Source organism: Chenopodium album, chromosome 14, assembly GCF_948465745.1.
Source record: "Chenopodium album chromosome 14, dcCheAlbu1.1, whole genome shotgun sequence".
Classification (NCBI taxonomy): domain Eukaryota; kingdom Viridiplantae; phylum Streptophyta; class Magnoliopsida; order Caryophyllales; family Amaranthaceae; genus Chenopodium; species Chenopodium album.
In genome coordinates, this window is record NC_137847.1 from 4,484,401 (window position 1) to 4,506,949 (window position 22,549).

The 22,549-nt window shown below is 30.1% G+C and overlaps 1 protein-coding gene across 1 annotated transcript; it reads right to left on the minus strand.

The window, feature by feature from the left end:
- Window positions 1-2,675: 2,675 nt before the first annotated feature.
- Window positions 2,676-6,431, minus strand: LOC145578641 (RNA exonuclease 4-like). The gene is made up of 7 exons (XM_081635936.1): window positions 6,325-6,431; window positions 5,364-5,515; window positions 5,105-5,232; window positions 4,785-5,005; window positions 4,394-4,600; window positions 3,464-3,544; window positions 2,676-3,373 (listed from the first exon to the last, which is right to left on the minus strand). The coding sequence occupies exons 1-7, from the start codon at window positions 6,360-6,362 to the stop codon at window positions 3,127-3,129; spliced, it is 1,074 nt and encodes a 357-aa protein (XP_081492062.1). The 5' UTR covers window positions 6,363-6,431; the 3' UTR covers window positions 2,676-3,126.
- Window positions 6,432-22,549: the final 16,118 nt, after the last annotated feature.

Genomic DNA, 22,549 nt, shown 5'->3' on the forward strand with positions numbered 1-22,549 from the left:
TGTCATTTAAACAGTAAATCAAGGAATAAAGCTACGGTCGTATTATTAGTTTCGTTACTTTAATTAATTCATACATCATGTATGGCGTAATGAGCAACTATTTAAACAAGTTGAAATATAATTAGGCATTTTTAGTACATTCGTAATCTATCAAGGATTTTGCATAAAAAGTTTTCAAAATGCGAATTAAATTTAAGGAATCAAAGTAGCTGCTCGAGGTAATTTAATTAACTTTCAAGTTGACATAACAAGAATATGTTTTGTTGTGGTGGTGGAGGCAATATTGATTATTACTCCGTAGTATTATTTGCATCATTAACAAGATCTAATTTCACCTTTTGGCAATTCTCCTATTTTCATAATAATGTCACCGATTTTAATTAAATGATTAATTAATCAACTTTTACATATAATCCTTTTGGTGATGCATATATGACTTGGAAAAGAAAGAATCAATTCACCAAATGAGATTAATGTGGTACAAAGGATCTATTTTGTATTTTAATTAATTTGCATATGTTCATATCAAAACCACCTTAATTCGATGAATTGATTTGAGTGATTATTTTTCATTCATTACTGTCTATCAAATATTTTTAGTGAAATTAAACCAATGTCAATTACGCTATATATATATATATATATTTTTTTTTTTTTTTTGACAAATACGCTATATATATATTTGGTTGGAAGAAACTCTATTCCAACATTTAAAATTAAATTAATGTCAAGGACTTAACAACGTGTTGATATATAATCAAAGAGTACACCCAAGCTTAATTAATTCTTCCATATATATTTACTCATCAACAAATTAAGATGTTGTGTGATGGAGACTATGACATCATTAAGAGGATCTTTGCTTTAAAACACATGGGTACACCTCATTTTTATGATAAAGTTACAAATTGTGGATTCAATTTATAGCCCACATATCTTGTGCTTTCCAACCTAAATTGATCTTCATCTTTAACATTAATGAAGAAATTGAAATTACACTTGTGTAATTTGTAATTGTAGCAATTTAATTGACCCCCCAAATCCTCCCAAAATCCAACACTCATGATTTAACAGTTGCTTTCTTGATTAGTGCATTAATAATCTCATCCTTGTTTGAAAAATCACCTGCATGATTGATCACTTTTTTAACATAGTCAAACACAAGATAATCTTTGTTTTGGTTTTGAGGCTACTTTCATGCTGACTTATTTTCATTAGATTGCTTTAATTAGCTTTTATACAAGATATATATTGATTGACCACTTTAATTTGGTGCATTTGTGATCTTATTAATTATCTCATTTGAAAATCTAAAGATGTATAATGATCAAGATAACTCGTGGAATACCTTCTTTAGTAAATAAATTTTTTATTACCACATTATGTTGATGGGACACCAATATAAAAATTTATGTTATATTATGGTTGCATTTTAAACCTATAAAGCTTCAAATTAATTGTTATGAGAGATAGAAGGGACAATTCAATTCAGTTCGGTAAATCCTAATCTAGTCAAGTCGGGCATAATTCAACTTTGAATCATGCTAAAATCATTATGTCCATACATGTCAAATTTTGATTGGATCTTCGAATTAGGTCGGGTCGATTTTTGAAACCGGATTGGCCTCTATGAGAGACTTATTTACTCATTCGTCATTCACTACGTATTAATCTACAGAGTAATTTAGGCATGTGCAAATCAAAGTTTCCTATCACTAATGTGCCTTTTCCTGGTAATGCCTATACTTATTTCATGTTAAAGCAGGATATAATGATACATAAGAGTATACAACTCGTCTTGCAGGATTATAAACCCAAGATCAGAAAATGACATATAAAAGTCGTGGGAATCTATTGCTTTATTATTTGCCTTTTTTTTTTTTTTTTTTTTTTTTTTTGAAGAAATTATTATTTGCCTTGATAACAATAAAACAGATCAATATTAATTGTCAAATCTATAAATATTAGCCTCATGACAAATGTTATTAACCTCCCAAAGTCCTAGGTAAAATATGCCAAGTAAAATATATACTTCTATTCTCAATTGATACATTTTTTTTTTTTTTTTGAAGAAATTATTATTTGCCTTGATAACAATAAAACAGATCAATATTAATTGTCAAATCTATAAATATTAGCCTCATGACAAATGTTATTAACCTCCCAAAGTCCTAGGTAAAATATGTCAAGTAAAATATATACTTCTATTTCTCAATTGATACATTTTTTTTTTAGAATGATTCACAACGGATGAATTTTTTTTTTTAGTTAAATTTTACATGTAAAATTACTATGTTGTCCTCAATTTAAGTGGGGCCAACTCCACCTTTTACTTTACATGCTATGGTTAAAGGTCAGAACATCATTGATTATATTATCTCTGATTTTTTTTTAATTACAACATTAAGGTATTATTTGTGAGATATAAAATATTTTAAAGTTGCAATTAATAAAAATCGGAGATAGTATTAAAACTTCTTACTCTATCTTTGTTATAGTGTGTGTGTCAACTGTTAAAAAAATTCATCAATTGCAAAATGAGGAAAGTATTACATACTACATATGTGAGTTGTTACATTATCTCATAATAAGTCGGCACACTTAATTTTTGTTTTAAAGACAAGAACAATATCAAGGCTAAATTCTCCCATGGGAGCTAGAAAAGGGGCAGGTCGGGCCAAAAGATTGGAACTTCCATAACATAAAGATCGAAGTTAAATTAAATAATAATCAAAGTATGTATAAGACGTAAGTGCATAAATTAAATGTCGATTCCACGTGGACATGCATTGTCAATGCCACATGGAAAAGCACTATTGGCTGTTAAGGTAGGCGTTATGGCATCCCATTGGTAGACAGCAATGCCATGTAGGTCCATTATACCCTACAAATTATTTAGTTAATTAATTAGCCAAATATAAAAGCTAAGCTAGCTTAGGTTAACGTATAAAACAAAAACTCTACTAATTAAAGATATTATTAGACATGTTTTTATATGTCTGTGCATTCACACGTGTTCCAAGTTTAATTGTGTCAATTACTCAGGGACGAATATGCTAGTCCTCTATATACCCTCCTCCATTCATTTAGATCTTGTTGTAAAAACACAAATCATGGCGTGTTGCTTCACATATATCCCTTCAAGTCTAAGCACCAGCAATAGTAATCAGACCTTGATATTGCTAATAGTTCATCTGGAGTCATTTTCTCAAGTTCAGCTTCCCTCCATTGTGCAAAGTTGTTACGATTTTGTGGGTCACTGGCTAATGGATAATATTCCGCCTTGTGATTTTGAGACCTCATTCTCATGTAGAGTTTCATTGTAGCAACACAATCTTCATAAGGATCTTGGACACCCATCTGGATTTCGTAACTGTAACGTAACTATTATCAGTAAATATGAAAGAGCGAGTTTGCTAACAAAATATATAAAGAACCATATACTTAGTTAAGAGGTACTTGCCCTAAATATGCTTGTGTTAGATATCTAAGTGAATTGCTGAGCTTGCTCGTTTTCATCAAAGGAGGATATTTTGAGGTATCCCTGTATGTAGACCAAAAATAATATACCACATTAGTATATGCAAGCATTTTGAAGCTTATGGTACTTATTATTTTCGTTGTCATCATTCAACAGTGTTTAGGGATGCATGATCCCACTTAAAATAATACGAGTACTTCCTTTATTACTATAAATTATTAAAGCTAGTCAAAGTAGAGTATGAATAGTGTAAAAGTCAAAGTATTGCAAGTAAAAAAAACGTAGAAAGTATATGTATTTTACTGAAGGAAAAAGTTTTTTTTTTTTTACATCACTTACTTAGCTTGCTAGCTAGATAGAACAAATCTACATTTAAGTTTCCTTACAAGATATTTAAAACCCCAAGGACCCTCACAATCTCCCTTGTGTAACAACCTTGTACTTTCCTCAATATAATCCTACCATTCCCAACCAACAAATATTATCTAAATTTGATTAAAGAGAGATATTGAGCACTTATATAAAATCAAATCAAACCATCTAATAACTTTAATTAGTTATGAACTCATTTATTAGTATGTTATAATGCATTATCAATATACTTCCTCCATTTCTTAATATTTGCATCAATTGACTTTTTATACTCTTCTTATTATACAACTTTGATCATATTTTAGCACTAATGATAATGTATAAAAAGTCTAAATAGATTTCATGATTTTAATTGTCATTGATTTAATTAATCTCAATATATATTTTCAAAATATAATTTTAATAAAGCATAAGTAAAGATATTAATTGTCTCAAAAAAAAAAAAAAGAGTAAAGATATTAATGATCAAAGTAGTACATTGACAAATATAGTCAATTGATCATGCAAATACTTAGAAATGGAGAAAGTAGTTCATCATACCTAATCATCAATGCGGGATATTCCATTCCTAGGCACTCAAGGTCATGATCTAGTCCATGGCCAACAAGAACCCTAGCCTTTCCTCCTCTTGATCGAATTTTCCACACCGGCTCTCCATTGCATAAGAAATCTTGAATTTTTCTTTGAACCTGCTTCAATGGCATTGCATCCCTCAAGTGATCCGGTCTGATACCCGTGGTTTCAAATCTACACACGAAATACAATAAGTGAATGAGTCGGCATATAAAATAGTTTAAATCAACATACTCCCTCCGCTTCATAATTAGAAGCCTATTTCTAACATTTATTACTCACATAATAAAGAGAAATAGACTTCTAATTATGAAACGGAGGGAGTAGTAGAGAACTTTATGTCGAAAATTAAAGTTACCTATAGTTAGTCACTGGAATATGAGGCTTAACATATGTTTGAAACAAAATGTTATCATATTCATCAGTTAGGCAAACCCTAGCACAAATATCAAGTGTTCCGTCATTACCACCTCCTATCATTTTGCATGCAAGCGCAACTACGTTAGGGCTTCTTTCTCGACCATAATCAATCTTCATATTGTCACATATTTTCATATTTGCCATGCTAGAAATTAGTCCCTGCATAAAAAAAAGGTAGAAGTTTCAATTTACAAAGTTTTAATGGAAATACTATTAATTTGTTACATTTGTTTTTCCAAGCTAATATAAAGTCGTTACATTTGGGCGAGAGAGTTGACATGCTCCTCGATGCATTCTGAGGGTGTAAGGGCTATCTAAAATGGTCAAGCATATGTTGCATCCTCGGCTACTAAATATCTTTGCGCATTCAACCTTTGGTAATGGTCCTACATAGACAAAATTTGTTCGTGAGTGTTAAATGGAGATAGAAAGATAATGATACAACTGTTTTTAGTAGATGTTGCACATAATTTGAAACGCAGATAGTAACTATATTATTGGATATAATTTAATCTACCAATAAGATGTTCTCTTAATGATTCGAAGGATCGACAACGCTTTTTGCAAACACCACACATAGGTTCATGAACAGAGTGAAAGGAGGTTCTCATGTGATCCACCAAATGTTCCTTTCTGTTAAATTGTCTATAGCATGCAGCGCATTTGTTTCTGCATTACATAAAGCTTTAATGTTAGATAACATTTCAAGATGAGATAATTAATAAGCTACTAATAGAAGTTATATTTTTAAATAAGTATGTAATGTGATGAGATTATTTCAACTTAGTCAATATAATAATTGATCAAAACTTGACTTTAAAGAACTCTCGAAATTAACTTGAGAGAAAATAATATGTAAAAGTGTTATGATTATATTGATGTGCACTATCTTGTAAAATAATAAATTTGTCTATAATTGTAAGTAAAGTAAACTAGAACACAAAGGATAGGCAATAGAAGACTTTGCAAAGACTAAAGAAGACATTGTATTAATTTTCTTCCAAGTTTATATCGCGAGGAGAAATGTATCATATCTAGGGTTTCTTAAGAAAGAAAATAGGGACATTTGTAGCATTTCATTCTTTTATTCCGATCCTAAATTGTTTTTTAATTAAGTTCCAAAGGTTTTTAGGAGATAATAGTTTGTTATTCTTAATTAGTTTGAGCTCCATGGAACCCACAATTTTATGTACTAAGAACATACATAATTTAGTTAATTAGGTTACTAATAGTAGGTCGAGCAAATTGTTTGATCAAATCATATTGATTAGATGATAGTAATTAGAAAATAGATGTAATGTAACGATTATACTTATACCCCTCTACTTGACATGGATAATACAATTGTGCATCAATGTTTACAATAAATATGAAACAAAAAATCAGGATAAAATCATGATTTATGGCAATATGCAACAATTTTGAAAAAAAAAAAAATATATTATGATAGAGAATGTATATATAGAGTAGAAAAATGCCTTGAGGATTCAGAAGACTCAATTGATCTGTAGTCCATGATGATTCGTTGTAGGTTGGAAGGAGTTCAATAATGCTCGCGCTCTTGATGTGTGAGCATAAACAATAAAAATGTAAGAAAAGATTGAGGGATGAGGGATTACAAAGCTCAAAATTTATATGAGTTGAAAGGCAGCAAAAAGGAAGATAAAAATCTGAGATTCCTTAAGGATAATATCATCATGGACCGACTTTTGTTCGCATGCAATAAAATGATCAGTGCATTTGAATAGGTTTATATTCTTCACTATCCTAGCTTTTTGTCAATCTTGCAGCTTAATCAAGCAGTTATATATATGTGGCTAAAATGACAACTCGACAAATAAATGTGTTGCATGTAATTGTTATAAAGCCATCAAGTTATTATTTCATATTTCAAGTTACTATCAATTAAGAAACAAAAGAATCTATAATCTACTACCATATTATGCCAGCGTATCTCTTTCTCATTGGTTTTAATTTGCCGCGTATCAGTTAGTCATGGTGAAAGAGAGGGAAGGAGCTAGGAAGGGAGGGACCGAGGGATTTGTGTACTTTTGTAACTCAGCATGAGGAATGTCGAGAAATTCTCTACTTTTAATAACTTAAGTCATTAATAACTCTAATAATGCTAATTGTTATTATATTATAATATTAGCTTGAAACCAAAATATTTCTTTATTAATACCAACAATCACAAAATGTTTTTTGATATCAATAATTCAACATCCATATTACTGTGTTGGTATTAAAATGTTTTATACCAACGAATGTTATTAGAGTTATTCATGAATCAGACTATAATGTTCGAGGAATGTCAGCTTATAGTATGCCATTTGACTGAGGTGGGCCTCAAGAGATAATTTTTTGAACTTTGAAAGATACCCAAAGTCAAAGAGAGTAGATGAATATATGGTCCATGCTATGGTTCCATAGCTTTAACATGCACGTATATATGGCTTTATTTAGTGACTTCCATTCTGTTGACAATATTCTCTATAATTTCTGATGATACCTTAGCTTTTAAGTTGTCCCCACTTTTACAAGCTCTAATCAAGGCTTCTTAAGAGATTATATATTTTATATGCCACTAATTATGGTCCCTTTTGGCTTATACAATCAATAAGCTAAGAGAAGGGAGCATTACACGCCAATATATATAAGGTATGGTTATTTAGGTTTAATTTCATTGTGCTTAAGAGTATGGTGTCAATATTTGACCGCGAGTTCTCTTTTTGTTGCAATATGCTACCTGAGCTGGTTGGTGATCTCATTATACAACTTTTGGTCTCGAATATGCCTCATATATTTGAACGGGCTTTGTCGTTATAGATTTATCATGTACTAATATCCCACACAGGTTAATATTGCTTACATGCAAATATGCAATGATAAAATAAAAAGGGGATGCTTTCTTGGTTCCCAAAGATGGTCAAAAGTAGCCCTCGTGCATACGTATCAACATTCTAGTGGATTTGGAATATATATAGTGTTCTCAATAAGCAATTGCTTTGCTATTGGAAGTTTGGAACCACAAAATTTGTGGTTTTGTTGTTATGGTTTTGTTAATTGTATGTAGATTTATCTTCGCCTCGTAATTACCATTTATTCATATATGTCATGATGAGAGATCATTATTAATTTTTCAAATAAATTATCTTGGAATTGTATCATCATCTCTTGATAAAAAAAAACTTGATTAACTAGAGGGTACGATGATTAATGTTTGCTAAATTACATGTTTGGGTCATAGTAGTATTATCTTCACCTCATTGCAAGTTAGCCTTTTTGAAGTGTATAGCACTAAAACACGGTTGTAAGAATGTGGAGTGTATTGAAGGGAATCTATATGTTTACTAAACTTTATGGATCTTATTGATTCCTTCGAAAGCCCATATTTTGACTCTAATTTTTATTTATTTATTTATTATTTTATTTTTTTGAAAAGGGATGGTCAAATTTTGACTAGATTCCCTTTGAATATGCAAGATTATGTTTGAAACACATACAACAAAAAAAAAAAAAAAGTGTGTATTATTGCGGCTTTTATTTCCTCGCTCATTCATTTGTTGAGCTATATAATTCTCTTGCATTTGTGGAGTTGAAGTCGGTAGATAAGGATCTAAAGAAAGTTTGATACTAATCATGTACTCTTTCAATTGTCAAACTATATAATCCAATTTTTTTCCTTATAATTTGTTAAATTTCAAAACAATATGAAATGAGTTTGGACAACCCGAACAAAGAGGAGGAGAGTTTGGTCCACAAACTAGGTTTCAGAGCTTTCATACTAAAACCAATTGGCAATAGTAGGAGTTACTCCTCTACTTTATAAATCCAATAGAGGCCCAAATTGGCAATAGTAGGAGTTACTCCTCTACTTTATAAATCCAATAGAGGCCCCTTAACCAATGGCTTGACAAATACCCAGTTATGAATGGCTCAACAAACCTAGGCTCTGATACCATGTTAAATTTCGAAACAATATGAAATGGGTCTGGGCAATGCGAACAAGGAGGAGGAGAGTTTGGTCCACAAATTAGGCTTCGGAGCTTCCATACTAAAACCAATTGATAATAGTAGGAGTTAGTCTTCTATCTTATAAAGGGGAACCACCTCTCCTCTTTCTCCAATGTGGGACACTCACAAGTGGGCTACAATGGGTTTTAACATAATTTTTTTTAAGTAACCCTTCTCACAAAATAAATAATCTAAAAATATACTTCCTCCGTACTTTAATGTATAGTTCAACTGATTTTATTTTCGCAATTATTAATGCACATATTCGTGCAACAAAACATAAAACTAAGTATAATAAAAAAAATTATGAAAAATCAATTTCTTCAAACTATATTTATTTTGAAACAAATTTAAGTTATTTAACAAAATTTTATTTTCTTACACATCCTAGTTTTTGATTAATTGCAATAATAGCCGGTGCACAGTGATAATATTATATTATAAAGTGTAGTTAGTAGGAATTTGTTTTTAATATTAGTAAGAAAGAAAAATAATACCTCCACAAATTTTTTTTTTACTTGCAAAATTATAATCTTCACGCTATATATATACCACTCCACTTTGGCTAGCTTTGATAGTTTGATGAATATGTAAGGAAATTTAGTTACCATAATCCACTAGAGTGGATCTCATCTGTTGGCACTTTGCATATGCTTGCTTACAATGGTAAATTTCTGAAAATGAGATTTTCAATCACCAAACTCAATGATATCAAGATTATCAACTCTCAAATTAAATGACTGTAGAAAATAGACGAAAATTTTTAAAACATAAATCACCTACCCTTCCTTGATTTCTTTCACTTAAATTTTTGCAACTACCCCTTTATTTACTTTTGGTTTGGAATATTACCTTAGGGCCATAGCTCGTAGGGGGTGTTTGGCAAGTGAGAATGGGAATTTAGGTATTAAAAAGTGAGGTTAAGCTAGATTGAGAATTTAAAGCAACTCTCTTAGCTTGTTTGGCTAGTCAGGGGAATAAGTTAATATGAGTCCGTTGGTTTTATGTTAATATATGTATGTTTGGCATGTATATCTTTTAGGGACTTTTAGGCAAGTCGGGTCTCCTTTGTATTGTACTATATATATTGTCGTGAATATCAATACAAGGCTTAAGCCGTTTTCTCCAATTGTTCTTGACTTTAACATGGTATCAAGGCCTCTCTAATTTCTAGAGATTTTTATTTTCCGATCTTGGTTAGTTCTTCATTTATTTTTCTTTTCCGCAATATGTTGAGTGAGATTAGGGCTTCAATTTATTGATTTTCAAATCAATTTCCCACGGAATTGAATGGTCGTTTAGGGTTTCTTCAACCCCAATTGTTTGGTGTTTGGTTGTGCGCTGCTTTGTGGTGGCGTGGTTGTGTGGTGCTTGTTGTTGCGGTGTGTTGCCGAGGGTGGTGCTTGGTGTTGTGTTGTGCGCGGGCAGTGTGTGTGTGCGGTAGTGTGAGAGTGTTGCGTGTGTGTAGTGCGCGCTAGTGTGTGTTGCGTGTGTGTGGTGTGCTGCACGCTAGTGTGTGCTGTTGTGGTGTGCTACAACGTGTGCTGTGGTGTGTTGTGTGCGTGTTCTGCGAGTGTGGTGTGTGCGTGCGTGTTGTGCTAGTGTTGGTTGGTTATTGCGTATGTTTGTGGTGCTGCGGTGCTAGTGTAGTGTGTCGTAATTGTTGGGTTGTGTGCTCGTAATTTGGTGCGATGGCGGGTGACAATAAAATTCCTCCTCCTCAAGTACGAATCATTCACAAATTATTACCTTTATCCTAGTGAAGGTTCTCAATTGGTGATTTGTCCTGTTTTGCTTACCGTCGACAACTATGAAGAGTGGTCGAGATTGATTCGCAACAATCTTCGTTCCAAGAGCAAGCTCGAGTTTATTGATGGTTCTATTGTCAAGCCCGATTCCACATACGAGGATTATCGTTAGTGGGGTATTGTTAATTATATTCTACAGTTGTTGCTTGGATTTATAATACTCTTGATGCTGGTATTCATTCAACTATTATAATTCCTGATGATGCTAAAACCTTGTGAGATGATTTGCGTGATCATTATTCTCTTGGTAACGGTCCTCGTATTTTTGAACTTAAACGTGATATTGCTGATTGTAAACAAAGAGGTCGTTCTTTTGCAGTTTATTATGGTGAAGTGAATAAATTGCAGAGTATGTTGTCTAATTGTGTGAAATTGATTGCTTGTACTTGTTCCGCTGCGAAAGAATATGCTAAGTTGCATGAGAATGAGTTGTTGCATCAGTTTTGTCTTGGTTTGGATCCTAGGAAGTTTTGTTGATGAGTGATCCTTTGCCTACTATGAATACCGCTTATACTAAGGTTGTTGCTGATGAGCGTAAACAATCTATGTCTGAGGCACATGAGACCTCTTCTTCTTCTACGACTGTCGGTTGACTTTAACATAAGTTGGGTATATACACAAGTAACACAATATTACTATTATAGCCTTACCACTATTCCTTTTTATTTCTTGTCTTTAAGGTTAAATTAGTTTTAACTTTTAAAGCTAAAAACTAACAATTCCTAAATTTAATATTGCCTCTGTGGTACTCCGTATTATTTTTTGGGTAGGAGATGAGAGCATTTTCACACTTTCCCTCACATTTGACTTATTGAATATGGCCCAATGTACTCAAGCCATCATAGATTTCAGTCCAAACCTGACTCTAATAACATGTCAAACACATACGGATCTAGGTGATTCACAATGCAAGTCCAATTAAGGAAGTTCCTTCCCAAAATCAGATTATATGACAATAAGAGGAGTACACATCCCCTTAGTCTTATAAAATGTTATACCTCCATCTTCTGTTATTTAGCGTGGGGCATACTTATGAAATGTGTTAACGTTTAGTGTTAGGAAATGGTTCGACACAATAACCACATTAACACTTTCTCTCAAATTGCCTTGCTTTTTTGCATCGAATGAAACAATAATTGTGAATAACTTTTGAAAATGGAGGTCCGTAGTTGTAATTACTTACTAAGCTAGTTACTACTATTTTATTTTAACTTTACTTTTTTAAGTTGGCTCCATCTAATCAATGCATTATGATCGAGCCAGATTGAAGTATAAATGAAAGGGTCGAGATTGGAATCTTACAAACTTATCTCGATAATTAAAATCACCTTCTTTGCTTTTATGGAATCACATACACTTAAATTTGCTCCGAATTATTAGTCGTGCATGGTATGATTCAAGTTAAATTGATCGAATCTATAGTAATACTTGAAAAAATAAAGAGAATAATTAATTAGCTTAGGTTAAGATAAGATTCCACGTTAAACAACTTTAAATTTAACTATATCAAGTTAACTCTTTTTAAAATTAACTAGTATTTTAGCCCGTTCGATGCACGGGCTAGTTATTTTTGTTGAAATGTGTTGCATATATATTTATGTTATATGTGTCGATGTTGTTTTGGATTTTAGTTAGGTATATATATATACATAGATATTGCGTGGTATGAAATGACTTATTGATTTAAGTTATATTTTAAGTTTAGGAGATGAAAATATTATTTTATTGTCTATGTAATTAGTTTAACTTTAGTTTATCATGATAGAAATGGAACTCTTCATTTTCTTATTACTTAAATTTGCAAGTCTTGGAATGCATAAAGACTTAAAACATTATTTATTTTACTCTATTGAAAAATTAAGGAAGGTGACATGTGGCATATGAGTGATTGGTGACATGTGGCTTAGTATGAATTTGTGGTTAGAGTTTTTAAATACTAGGTATAGACTAGGTATAGATTACCTTATTACTATATAAGGTAAAATGTACGTGTAGTGATGCACCATACATTGGTGTCATGGTGTGTAATGAATCTCAAAAAGGTAGTGAAATAATTATTAAAGATTAGATGATAATCTATTTTACAAGTTGAAAAGGTATATGAAACAAAATTTGGAGAATAATTTTATACATTAAGAAAATAGAAATAGATCACGTAACTATAATATGGAGGAATTTAAATTTGATACGTATTGTTTGTTTAATTAAATGTAGCATATTTTTTTGGGAAAAAAGGGCTATGGAATTGTAGGTTTTGTTGCACTTTTGTGGCGTATATAGTAATAGTAAGGCTGCAGCAAGTTATGGTGAGCTGGGGAGATGGGGGATGAGTTGTAGCTTGCTAGGAGAGAGAACGAAGTATATAGCTGGCTTTGCTTGCTATACACATCGACCTTTCGTATCTCACATGCCTATACATATTATCCTCGATCTGTCTATTTCATATTCTTTGTCCACTTAACTAATTCTACCTAATTACGTAGTATCAATATATATGAGATATAAGGTCTTATAGCCTCTATCCAAAAATAAAAGATCTTACATGTTACAACCTTGTTACTCCGTACTAATATATAAAAGTAACGATATAGTTAAGGCCTAAGAACGAAGAATATTTTATTGAAGGTGATCACAAACAAGTTTGATCAAAACGTGAGTGAATGTTAAGGATAATAGTTCTAACTTGTTTAATTTATATCTTATGGCTCTTTAAAATATACTTGTATTGTCTAGTAAAAGAATTATTGATCAATCTTGATTAGAAGAATAGCTCATAAATTCTTTTAATTAGTTCTCTAATCTCTCATTAAAGTACCTTAATTAAACACACCGAGTATATACTACATACATGTAGTTTTTCATTAAGAGTGGTTCTGTCATCTCTTTTTTTCTTCTTCTCAAAATAGTTTTATTAATTAGTTACATACTATTATAAATTGAGCACTTCATATTGAAGTACATTGAACTATTGAAATCAAATCACTACATATGAGATGCCTGACATACATGGTTCGACCTTTGGTTTATCGATAGGGTCATCTGATTAATATTATGTTTCTCTAAATAGAAAGATGCCAATTGTTTTAAATAAATCAGATTAATATATAATTAACTAGAAACACCAAGAAGATCAATTTTACTGTGTATACTAACCAAAAGATTGGAGCTCATAAAATAAAACCAACTTGTTAATTATATAGCTAACTAAGCTAATCCCTGCATCCCAGTTTAATTGTCACTTTTTAGTTGAAATTCCAAAATTGTTGTCAAGTTTTACCTAAGAATAAACCAAAGCATTTACTGTCTTATGGGGAGCTAGTATTTTGTGCAAAAGCTAAAAACTGTGATATAATATGTAAATTGAAAGTAATTATCATACAGATATAGGGTGCATTATATTGCTATCAATTTTAACACCGAATGCGATAAAGTATTTAGTTTTTAAATTTAGAAAGTAACATCTTATTTTTAATACCTAACATAGGTAGGCCGGGAAGCACTTTTCTTTGTTAAACATGTAGTTTTCAATATATAATCCAATTTGAGATGGCCATGCTAACAAATCATGTACTCCTATAATCATGAATTCTAAGGCATGTATACTATTTTAGAGTAACCGAAAATTACTTTTCACATTTCTAATTATGAAACAATTCATGTTATATTTATTCATGAACGTTGGAAAATCGTCCATAAAAATGATTCGAGAGAAGTATACATATAAGTATATTATAAATGTCGGATCATTCAATTAAATTTGTTCCGAGAAAGAAGAGCAATAACAAAGGCTTCGATCATTTCTTTTATTTTTACAAATAATCTAATACGGAGTAGATGCATAACGTAAAAAGTTAAAACAATACATGGCCAAATCAAACATATAGTTCATGTAATATGTTTAAGATTGTTAGAGAAAGCTGAAGTTCAAGAACACGCTTTCTCAAAAGAACTTGAATTAAGCACAATCAAAAGTTTACTTAGAAAGAAAGAAACTGCTGACTGCTAGCTCAAAAATGGTAAGCATAGGATCGGAATAGTATGTGAGCCATTACTATTACTTCGAAGCATTATTTTTTGGCCTACTTTGTATTTTTGTGCCCTTTTTAAATTTGTAGGAACTTGCATTGAAATTAAAGTTCAAAATCAATGCAATCTAATTTGTTAAAACTTAAAAGTAGAGATCCCAAGTGAAAAGTGGACTAGGATTCTCTATATTGGGGTGCTTACACGTGTCCCAATAACTAAATAAATAAACTAATTTTTATAAAAATATTTTTCTTTAACTTGTTATTAATTTTTTATTGACATAAATAGTAACATCTTAGTTAAATGTAGTAATGTACTACTTAAATTGAAGAGATGATCCATGCATGCTAAGTTACTTCAAACAAAAACATACATATGCTTTCATAATGTTTAATATGCTTTGAGACAGCTTTAATTTGACAGAAGAATATAATATAAGTAATAGAGATTAATATTAAAACTATAGAACAATGAATTATTAATATTATCATGTCACAAATAATGTTTAATGGACCCCATTTTGGAGTTGGAAATGCAATAAAAAGTTTATTTATTTATTTATTTTTTTTATTTAAGAGATGCTATAAGTTGCTTTACATTAGTATCTATCAAACCCTTGACACAGTACATCATGCATTATTTATAGGAGACAAAGCAAGGCTCTGTGTATCACTCAGTCAACACCTATCATGGACATATATTTTATATAATTCCTCAAGATTTTAGGCCAGTTGCCTTGTAAACAATACTTTCTAACCTTGTATAGTTGTATACACACATTGACACATATATGTGGAGACTAGGTTTCACTAACAACGGTTTAGCTGCATCTATAAATTTTTTTTTCTTTTTTTTTTTTTTAATATTGTAAAATTGCATAAAATTTCATATGAGTGAAACAGTTTAGCTGAGTCTACAAGTTTTTTTTTTTAATATTGCGAAATTGTATAATACTTTATACGGAGTTTTAGCTAGGTTGGAGAATTTACATAGAGAGGGTTTTGAAAATTGGCCCAAAAAAATGTCACATGTCACAAACATGACATATATGAAGTATACCTTTGTTGGGTTATTGACTTGTTGATGGGGTGGAAAATAGAATCAATGTAACAAAGATAGGTACGCCAGTATCTAGCTAATACCTTGTTTTCTCACAAGTCTTCCAATATAGCCTTATGAATGAGTAAAACAAAACGGAGTGACAAAAGGTGAAAGATAATAAAATTTTCATCACAAATAATAAGGGTTTGTTCTTTATTGAACTGAGCTGAACTAAACTGAATTGAATTGTTTATAAGAGAAGGAAATTAAGAACTGAATGAACTGAACTGAATTATTTATGAGAGAAGGAAATTAAGAACTAACTGAACTGATTAGAACTGATCTGAACTGAACTGAACTGAACTGAAATTAAGCTGAAGAGAACAAGCCCTTCTAGTAATGACATTTAAATGTCATGATCTGAAGGTACGTAGCTCAAATAATATTCGAAAGGGTCAAACTAAAGTATAGTTTAACTCACAATCTCACACAATGCGTACAACGTACACTTATAAACGTTCAAAAAATTGTTCAAAAATTATGCATTGTCTCATGAGTAGATTTCTCTTTCCACTATATGTGTAGTTAAGTTGTTCTTTAGAGTGTTGTTGGAGTTCATTCCTTGTAATGCACATACAAAATCAGAATTGATGTTTATTAGATCTTTTTAATACTAACTCATTAAGTAATGGCCCTCTATACTCTTCCACAGATCTGGTTTCCCAACTTCATTCTTGCATTCATGTGGCTTAAATAAGGTCATTGATCATGTAGTATACTACTTGCAAAGTACTGCTGCCCATACTCTTGGAAGTACGAATATAATACATTTGAATCATATGCATATCGAACAGCTGATAAGAAAGTAATTTTAAAATCCTGAGATTGCTGTAGCCTCAACTTTAGTTAATAATGAGCAAGAAAAGCTTTCAACCCATTTGAATTTAGATTCAATTTGAATTAAATTAGTCGAAATTTAATAGACTCTTCAAATACACAAAATTTTACCTTTAATTTATTTATTTTTTTAAAGTGTTGATGCCCATGACCAATAAAGTAAAGCTCAAGTCTTCCCTTCATTCTTGTAGAACAAAAACTAGTGGGATCCACCTCACTAACAAGTAATAACCCATTTGAAAAGCACAGACATACATTTCCTTCCTACAAAGGTGCTTCTTGTAGCATTAACACCTGTGATATACTCCACCAATCTAATTTATTCTTGATGATTAGATTTTCAACATTTTTGGAAGTTCATATAATATACTTCGTATAATCACTTATATAGTAATTTACTTTCTTAATGTGTCATTTTTTTATTTCAGTCTTCTTTTCACTATTGGTGGTGGAAAGGCACTAGTGGGTTGTACATGCATTATGTATAATATATACTACTTCATGTTTCTTTTAAATAAAATTTGTAATAATAAGAGCTCTTTACGGCTACTTAAACGCCAAAAGTAAATCTTGTTGATCTATATTTCGAGGTGAAGGGGCAAGGTAATAAAATGAAGTCCAAAAGATTGTTGAAGTATAAATTTCCCAAATATTACAGTTAAGTGTCCCATATATATATATATATATATATATATATATATAGGAGCTGTTCCGATCCTCTTATTGTCATACAATTTTGTGATGAAATCTCTTTTGGTTTTGTGAAGTGATCTCTCTCTCTCTCGGTGACGGGTATATGTGTTTGATATTCTACACCAACTTTTATCTGCTCACTATGGTTAATTTTAATCAATTTCTTATTAATTGAACAAAATGGTATATATGCACTGTTGCATGTATGTAAATAGAACAAATTATTAATGTATTGTATCATTTAAAATAGTACGCCACACTATTTCTATTTTGTTCCAATTATATATAAAATCAAATTAATTTAATAAAATGGCTCTTTTTGCATGTTTTGTTAAACTTTAATTTAATTTTAGTACTTTGTGACTTTGTGATGAATATGAGTTATTGTTGTTGAATGAATTTCGATCAAAACTAATAAGGAGAAGGCATTTTGGGGGGTTTTTTTTTTTTGGGGGGGGGGGGGGGGGAAGGAGTAAGTTGTGTGAGGATTATATATGTTTATTAACTATGGTATGAATATAAAACGAATATGAAGTATATATAATATAAGAGGAAAAAAAAAAAGGTGAAGAAAATTAAAACTTTAGCTTAATTAGGATATATATTGAGATTTAGTTTATTATTGAGGAAAATGGGAGAAAGGGAACATTAAAGCTAATTTTAAGGACTTTTAAATATAAAGTGGAATGCATGACTTTAAGGGTTTATAAATTATGACTACCTAGCTCCATTAACTTCAAGGTTCACTGCATTAAGATGAGCTACATGCATGAACTTTAAGATTGATCAAAAATTTATAGTATCACCTACTGAGGTTTTTTTATTTTTTTTTATTTTTTTTATTTTTTTTAATAGCACAATTTGGAATAATCTCATGTTTTTTAATGCACAATTTTAAGCATTAATATAGTTAATTATCAATCCGTATGAATTATATAAAGTCTATATTTTGATAGGTAATACGTACATCAAGATGAATCTAATTAAAATGATGTAATTTGACTATAATTTTCACTTGCTAAAAATAGTAGAGTGGCATTTTAAAAAGTACATATCGAGACATATTTAACCTCAATCTCCCAAAGAAGTGTCAATTACATTATTCAACTCATACCTATACATTAATTAACAACCTGTTGAGTTAAGATATATGGGTAGTTGAAAGTGTAAGTATCACTTCTCTAAAAATTGTAAGTCACAGCTAATAATAATTTGCAAAATCATGTATCATGTATTTTGTGCCATTTAGATAATATATAAACAATACAGTACCTAAATTTCATAATCAACTCTCGTTTACATTATTGTCTTCTTAAACTCTTTATGCAACCGACAAAACAAAGCATCCTTGTAATATAGATTTTCAATTACCAACATGATTACAATCTCATGACAAAAGGAAGAAAATCCGACCAAAGGCATTGAAATTCTACCTAACATAAGATATGACACTTTAAAATTATGTGTATTTGGGCATGGCATTAATGTTGTAGATTAGGGAACAAAGTAGCTTAGTTCTTTTTGACCCCCTCAAGGTTGCATAAAACAAAAATTGCCGAATTTTATGACAAGTGTTTTTTTGAATTCCGTTGCAAATAAAATCTCTCCATTTCAATTTTCAAGCTCCGACGGAAAACATGACATCCTACACTGAATTGGATGATTCATTCATTTCAGAAACCAATGCAAAGATTATGTCCGTATGTTGTATATATGTACGACTGTTGGAGCTTGGAGGGCATCGACAAAGGCCATGGTGCTACGTGTACGTTTGCTTAGGTCCCTTTTAGGCTTTCATCATATTATCATCGAATCATATTCAGTATTAGGCCTTATTTTTTTAGCACCAAATAAGCAGCAAAGATAACTATAGATATGCTATCATATTTCATTAAATGAAAGACATTAAGTACCTATTTTGATAGTGGTACGTAATTTAATTTGTGGAAGTAGGGCGGAAATATAATTTATGATTTTCTTAACACTATTAGAAAATAGATAGACGTCTCATACGAACTCTAAAAAATTAAATACGAAGTTAGTTAAAACTAAAGAATAAAAAATACGAATTAAGATGAAATTAAAGAAGAAAAAGAGGCTAGTAGATGAATATGGTATGGTAGGAAGTTAGGAACTAGGAAAGAGCAAGCCTATTAGAAGCATCACGTGTGGCATGCAAAAAAACCTTAATTCAATAATATTCCAAGTACTGTACTTCTAATACATGGTACAATCTTTTTTTTTTTTTTTTTTTTAAGGTATTTATAAAATTCAAAATATAGAGGGGAAAAAAAAAAAAAGAATTAGCACTACTATAATGTTGGTTTAGGACCACATGAACAGGCAGTACAGATCATAAACAACAGATTTTGTGAGCTTGATAGATTGTATTAAGGTTAACTACTAACAACATAACCAACTAATTTGACAGCCTAATCAGATTCGATTGCTTTAAATTTTATTTTAATTGGTTATATAGAGATGTTACATTGATTTTATTTTAATTGATTAGAAGAAGCTTAAAGACGTACGTACTTCATATGAAATATATGGTTTTAAACTCTCAAGTCTCTATACCATTAGTGAAGGACAATATTCCTAAATCCTAATTATATTGAATTGTAATAATGTAGCATTAAATTATTTTTTCGATCAATTTTTAAACTGTTACAAGTACGAGAGTATAGTTATAAGTACACATAATATATACGCAACACTTCATATAGTAGTTGAAAGTGCGGTATACTTGTTTAATGCAGCTAGCTAAAACGTATAGTTGGACACATTTTCTTGATTAATCGTCTAATATTATCTGTTAGTTTCCTAAATTTAATATCCAAAAATGGTGAATCGAATGAAATGTAGTAAAAATGGTTATAAGTCATAAATGAGAAAGTAAACCGTAACATAATGTTAAGAAAACAATATAATTCAGATATTTCTCATGTACATGTACATACAATTATATATTTTTGGTACAATAATACAAGTTGCGGAGATCTTTGTGTTTAATTACAATAGTATAAAACATATCAAAAATAATTTATAACTAGTTTTATGACTTATGCATGGTGAAAAAATATCAGAGATGAAATTTGAAAGAAAAAAACAAGAAGGATAAGAATAACTTAATTAATGATAGATTGTCATTACTCAAAACTTTCTTTTTGAATAATAGGAGCTGAGATTTTAGTAACAATAATAATATCAGTTCATTTGATTTTGTGTTTATAGGTTAGGTATATACTTCGTATAAGAAGTGCATGTTATATATTGGAGTTGTTCATGAACGTTTGGAAAATTATTTGATGTGGATATACTACCTCCGTTTATGAAAGTTCGACTCACTTACTATTTATGTGGTCAAAATAAAATACTCGTAACTTTGACCATATTTTATGATTTATACAATCAAAATAAATTAACAATCAGTTTGATCTTATTCGATTCCCCTAATGATAAATTTTTCAAATATCAACTTTTTAAAATTTTTACTTATATATAGCCGAAGTTATTAATGGTCAAAGTTGTTCATTGGAGATCGTACAAATGCAAAGTGAGTCGAACTTTCAAAAACGAAGGAAGTATATTATTTGACTTTTTTTTAATGAACAACTTTGTTCCTTTAATATTACAACTTTTATATCTTTACAAAGTTTTACAAATATTTGCAACACACTCATTTGTAGAAACAATTATACTTAAAATAGTAAATGAGTAAGTTTTGCCTTTCTTGCTCTTTCTTTTTCTCACTAATTAAAATCTTATTCATGTTGCAATATTAAAGTAATAGGGGAGTATACAAACTTTCTTCTCATTACCTTTATTTATTGTCAATTTTATTTTATTTAATTTTTTGAAACTATAAAAACAAATGATGTAGACGAGATTTGATTCATTCTAGATTTTGAATATCACGCTCGAAATTACAATCATCTAATTTAGTTGATCATTCACAATTTAAACGATCTTTTAATCTAGTGATTTATAATACCACTATTATATATGATTTTTCACGTCTGTTTTTAATCATCTCTTTATATATTAGAATCACATGAGATACGCCATAAATGTGAGATATCTTTACACTCTTGTAAAACCATTGTAAACACTATTGAAATCTCAATGGATTATGCTCACAATGCCTAAGATATCTTTACACTCTTGTAAAACCATTGTAAACACTATATATATTGAAATCTCAATGGATTATGTTCACAATGTCAAAAAAGTTACTTACTTACTCCATCACTTTTATGAGCGTGTTCGATAAGGATGTTTTTTTGGTTGAAAATGGATTTAATTTAATTAAAGCGTTATTGTAACCAAGTGTTTGGTTATGTGAATATTTGAATATATAACAATTACCATTACCTATGAGTAATGATTACCACTATTTGTTACATGTCTAAAACTTATAATAACAATATTTACCCTTATTTAATTTGTTTCCTTTTCATTCCTTTATTAATATTTGTATTAAGCGTCCTTTATTCTTTACATTAGGAATTTTTTGTGAGAGAAAGATGACCAAAACATAATAAAAGGTGATGAGGAAATTCCATAATTTATTTATTTATTTATTTATTTTTATTTTTGGACACACGAATTCCATAATTAGTTAGACGTTAACAAGCTTTATAATTTTTTACTATCAAGCTTAATATAGAGTACCACATAAATAAACTCAATATTTATTACTTTTCACATTTAATTTAAGAATGAATCATTGTATGTTTTAAATACATTTCCCAATTGTCATACATAATTATACATTTATTTATTACAAGTAAATTTATTTTTTTTATATATAAGAAATATTACAAGTATTTAGTAGTAAATGTAAATGATTGATACGCAATAATTTTGTTTTTGGTGAAAAAATTATTTATGGGTAACTGAAGAAATGCAGAAACCACAGAGCTAGGCAGAACAGAGAGCACACTCTGAGTCTCTAGGAAATTGGACTAACTGATCTCCCATTTATCTAATAAACATTATTTTATTTACTTAATCAAAATACTTAATCTTTTTAACCTCACACAATATATTAAAAAGTTCCACCCCCATTTCTTCATCATAATAATATAAAGTAACACTTACCTTCCTCTTCCAAAAAAAAAATAATAAAAAAAAATAAAAAAAATCCATTAAAAAGAGGAATTTAAAAAAATAATTAAAGAAGTAATTAATACAATAAAAAAAATCTACCCAACTTTCTTTT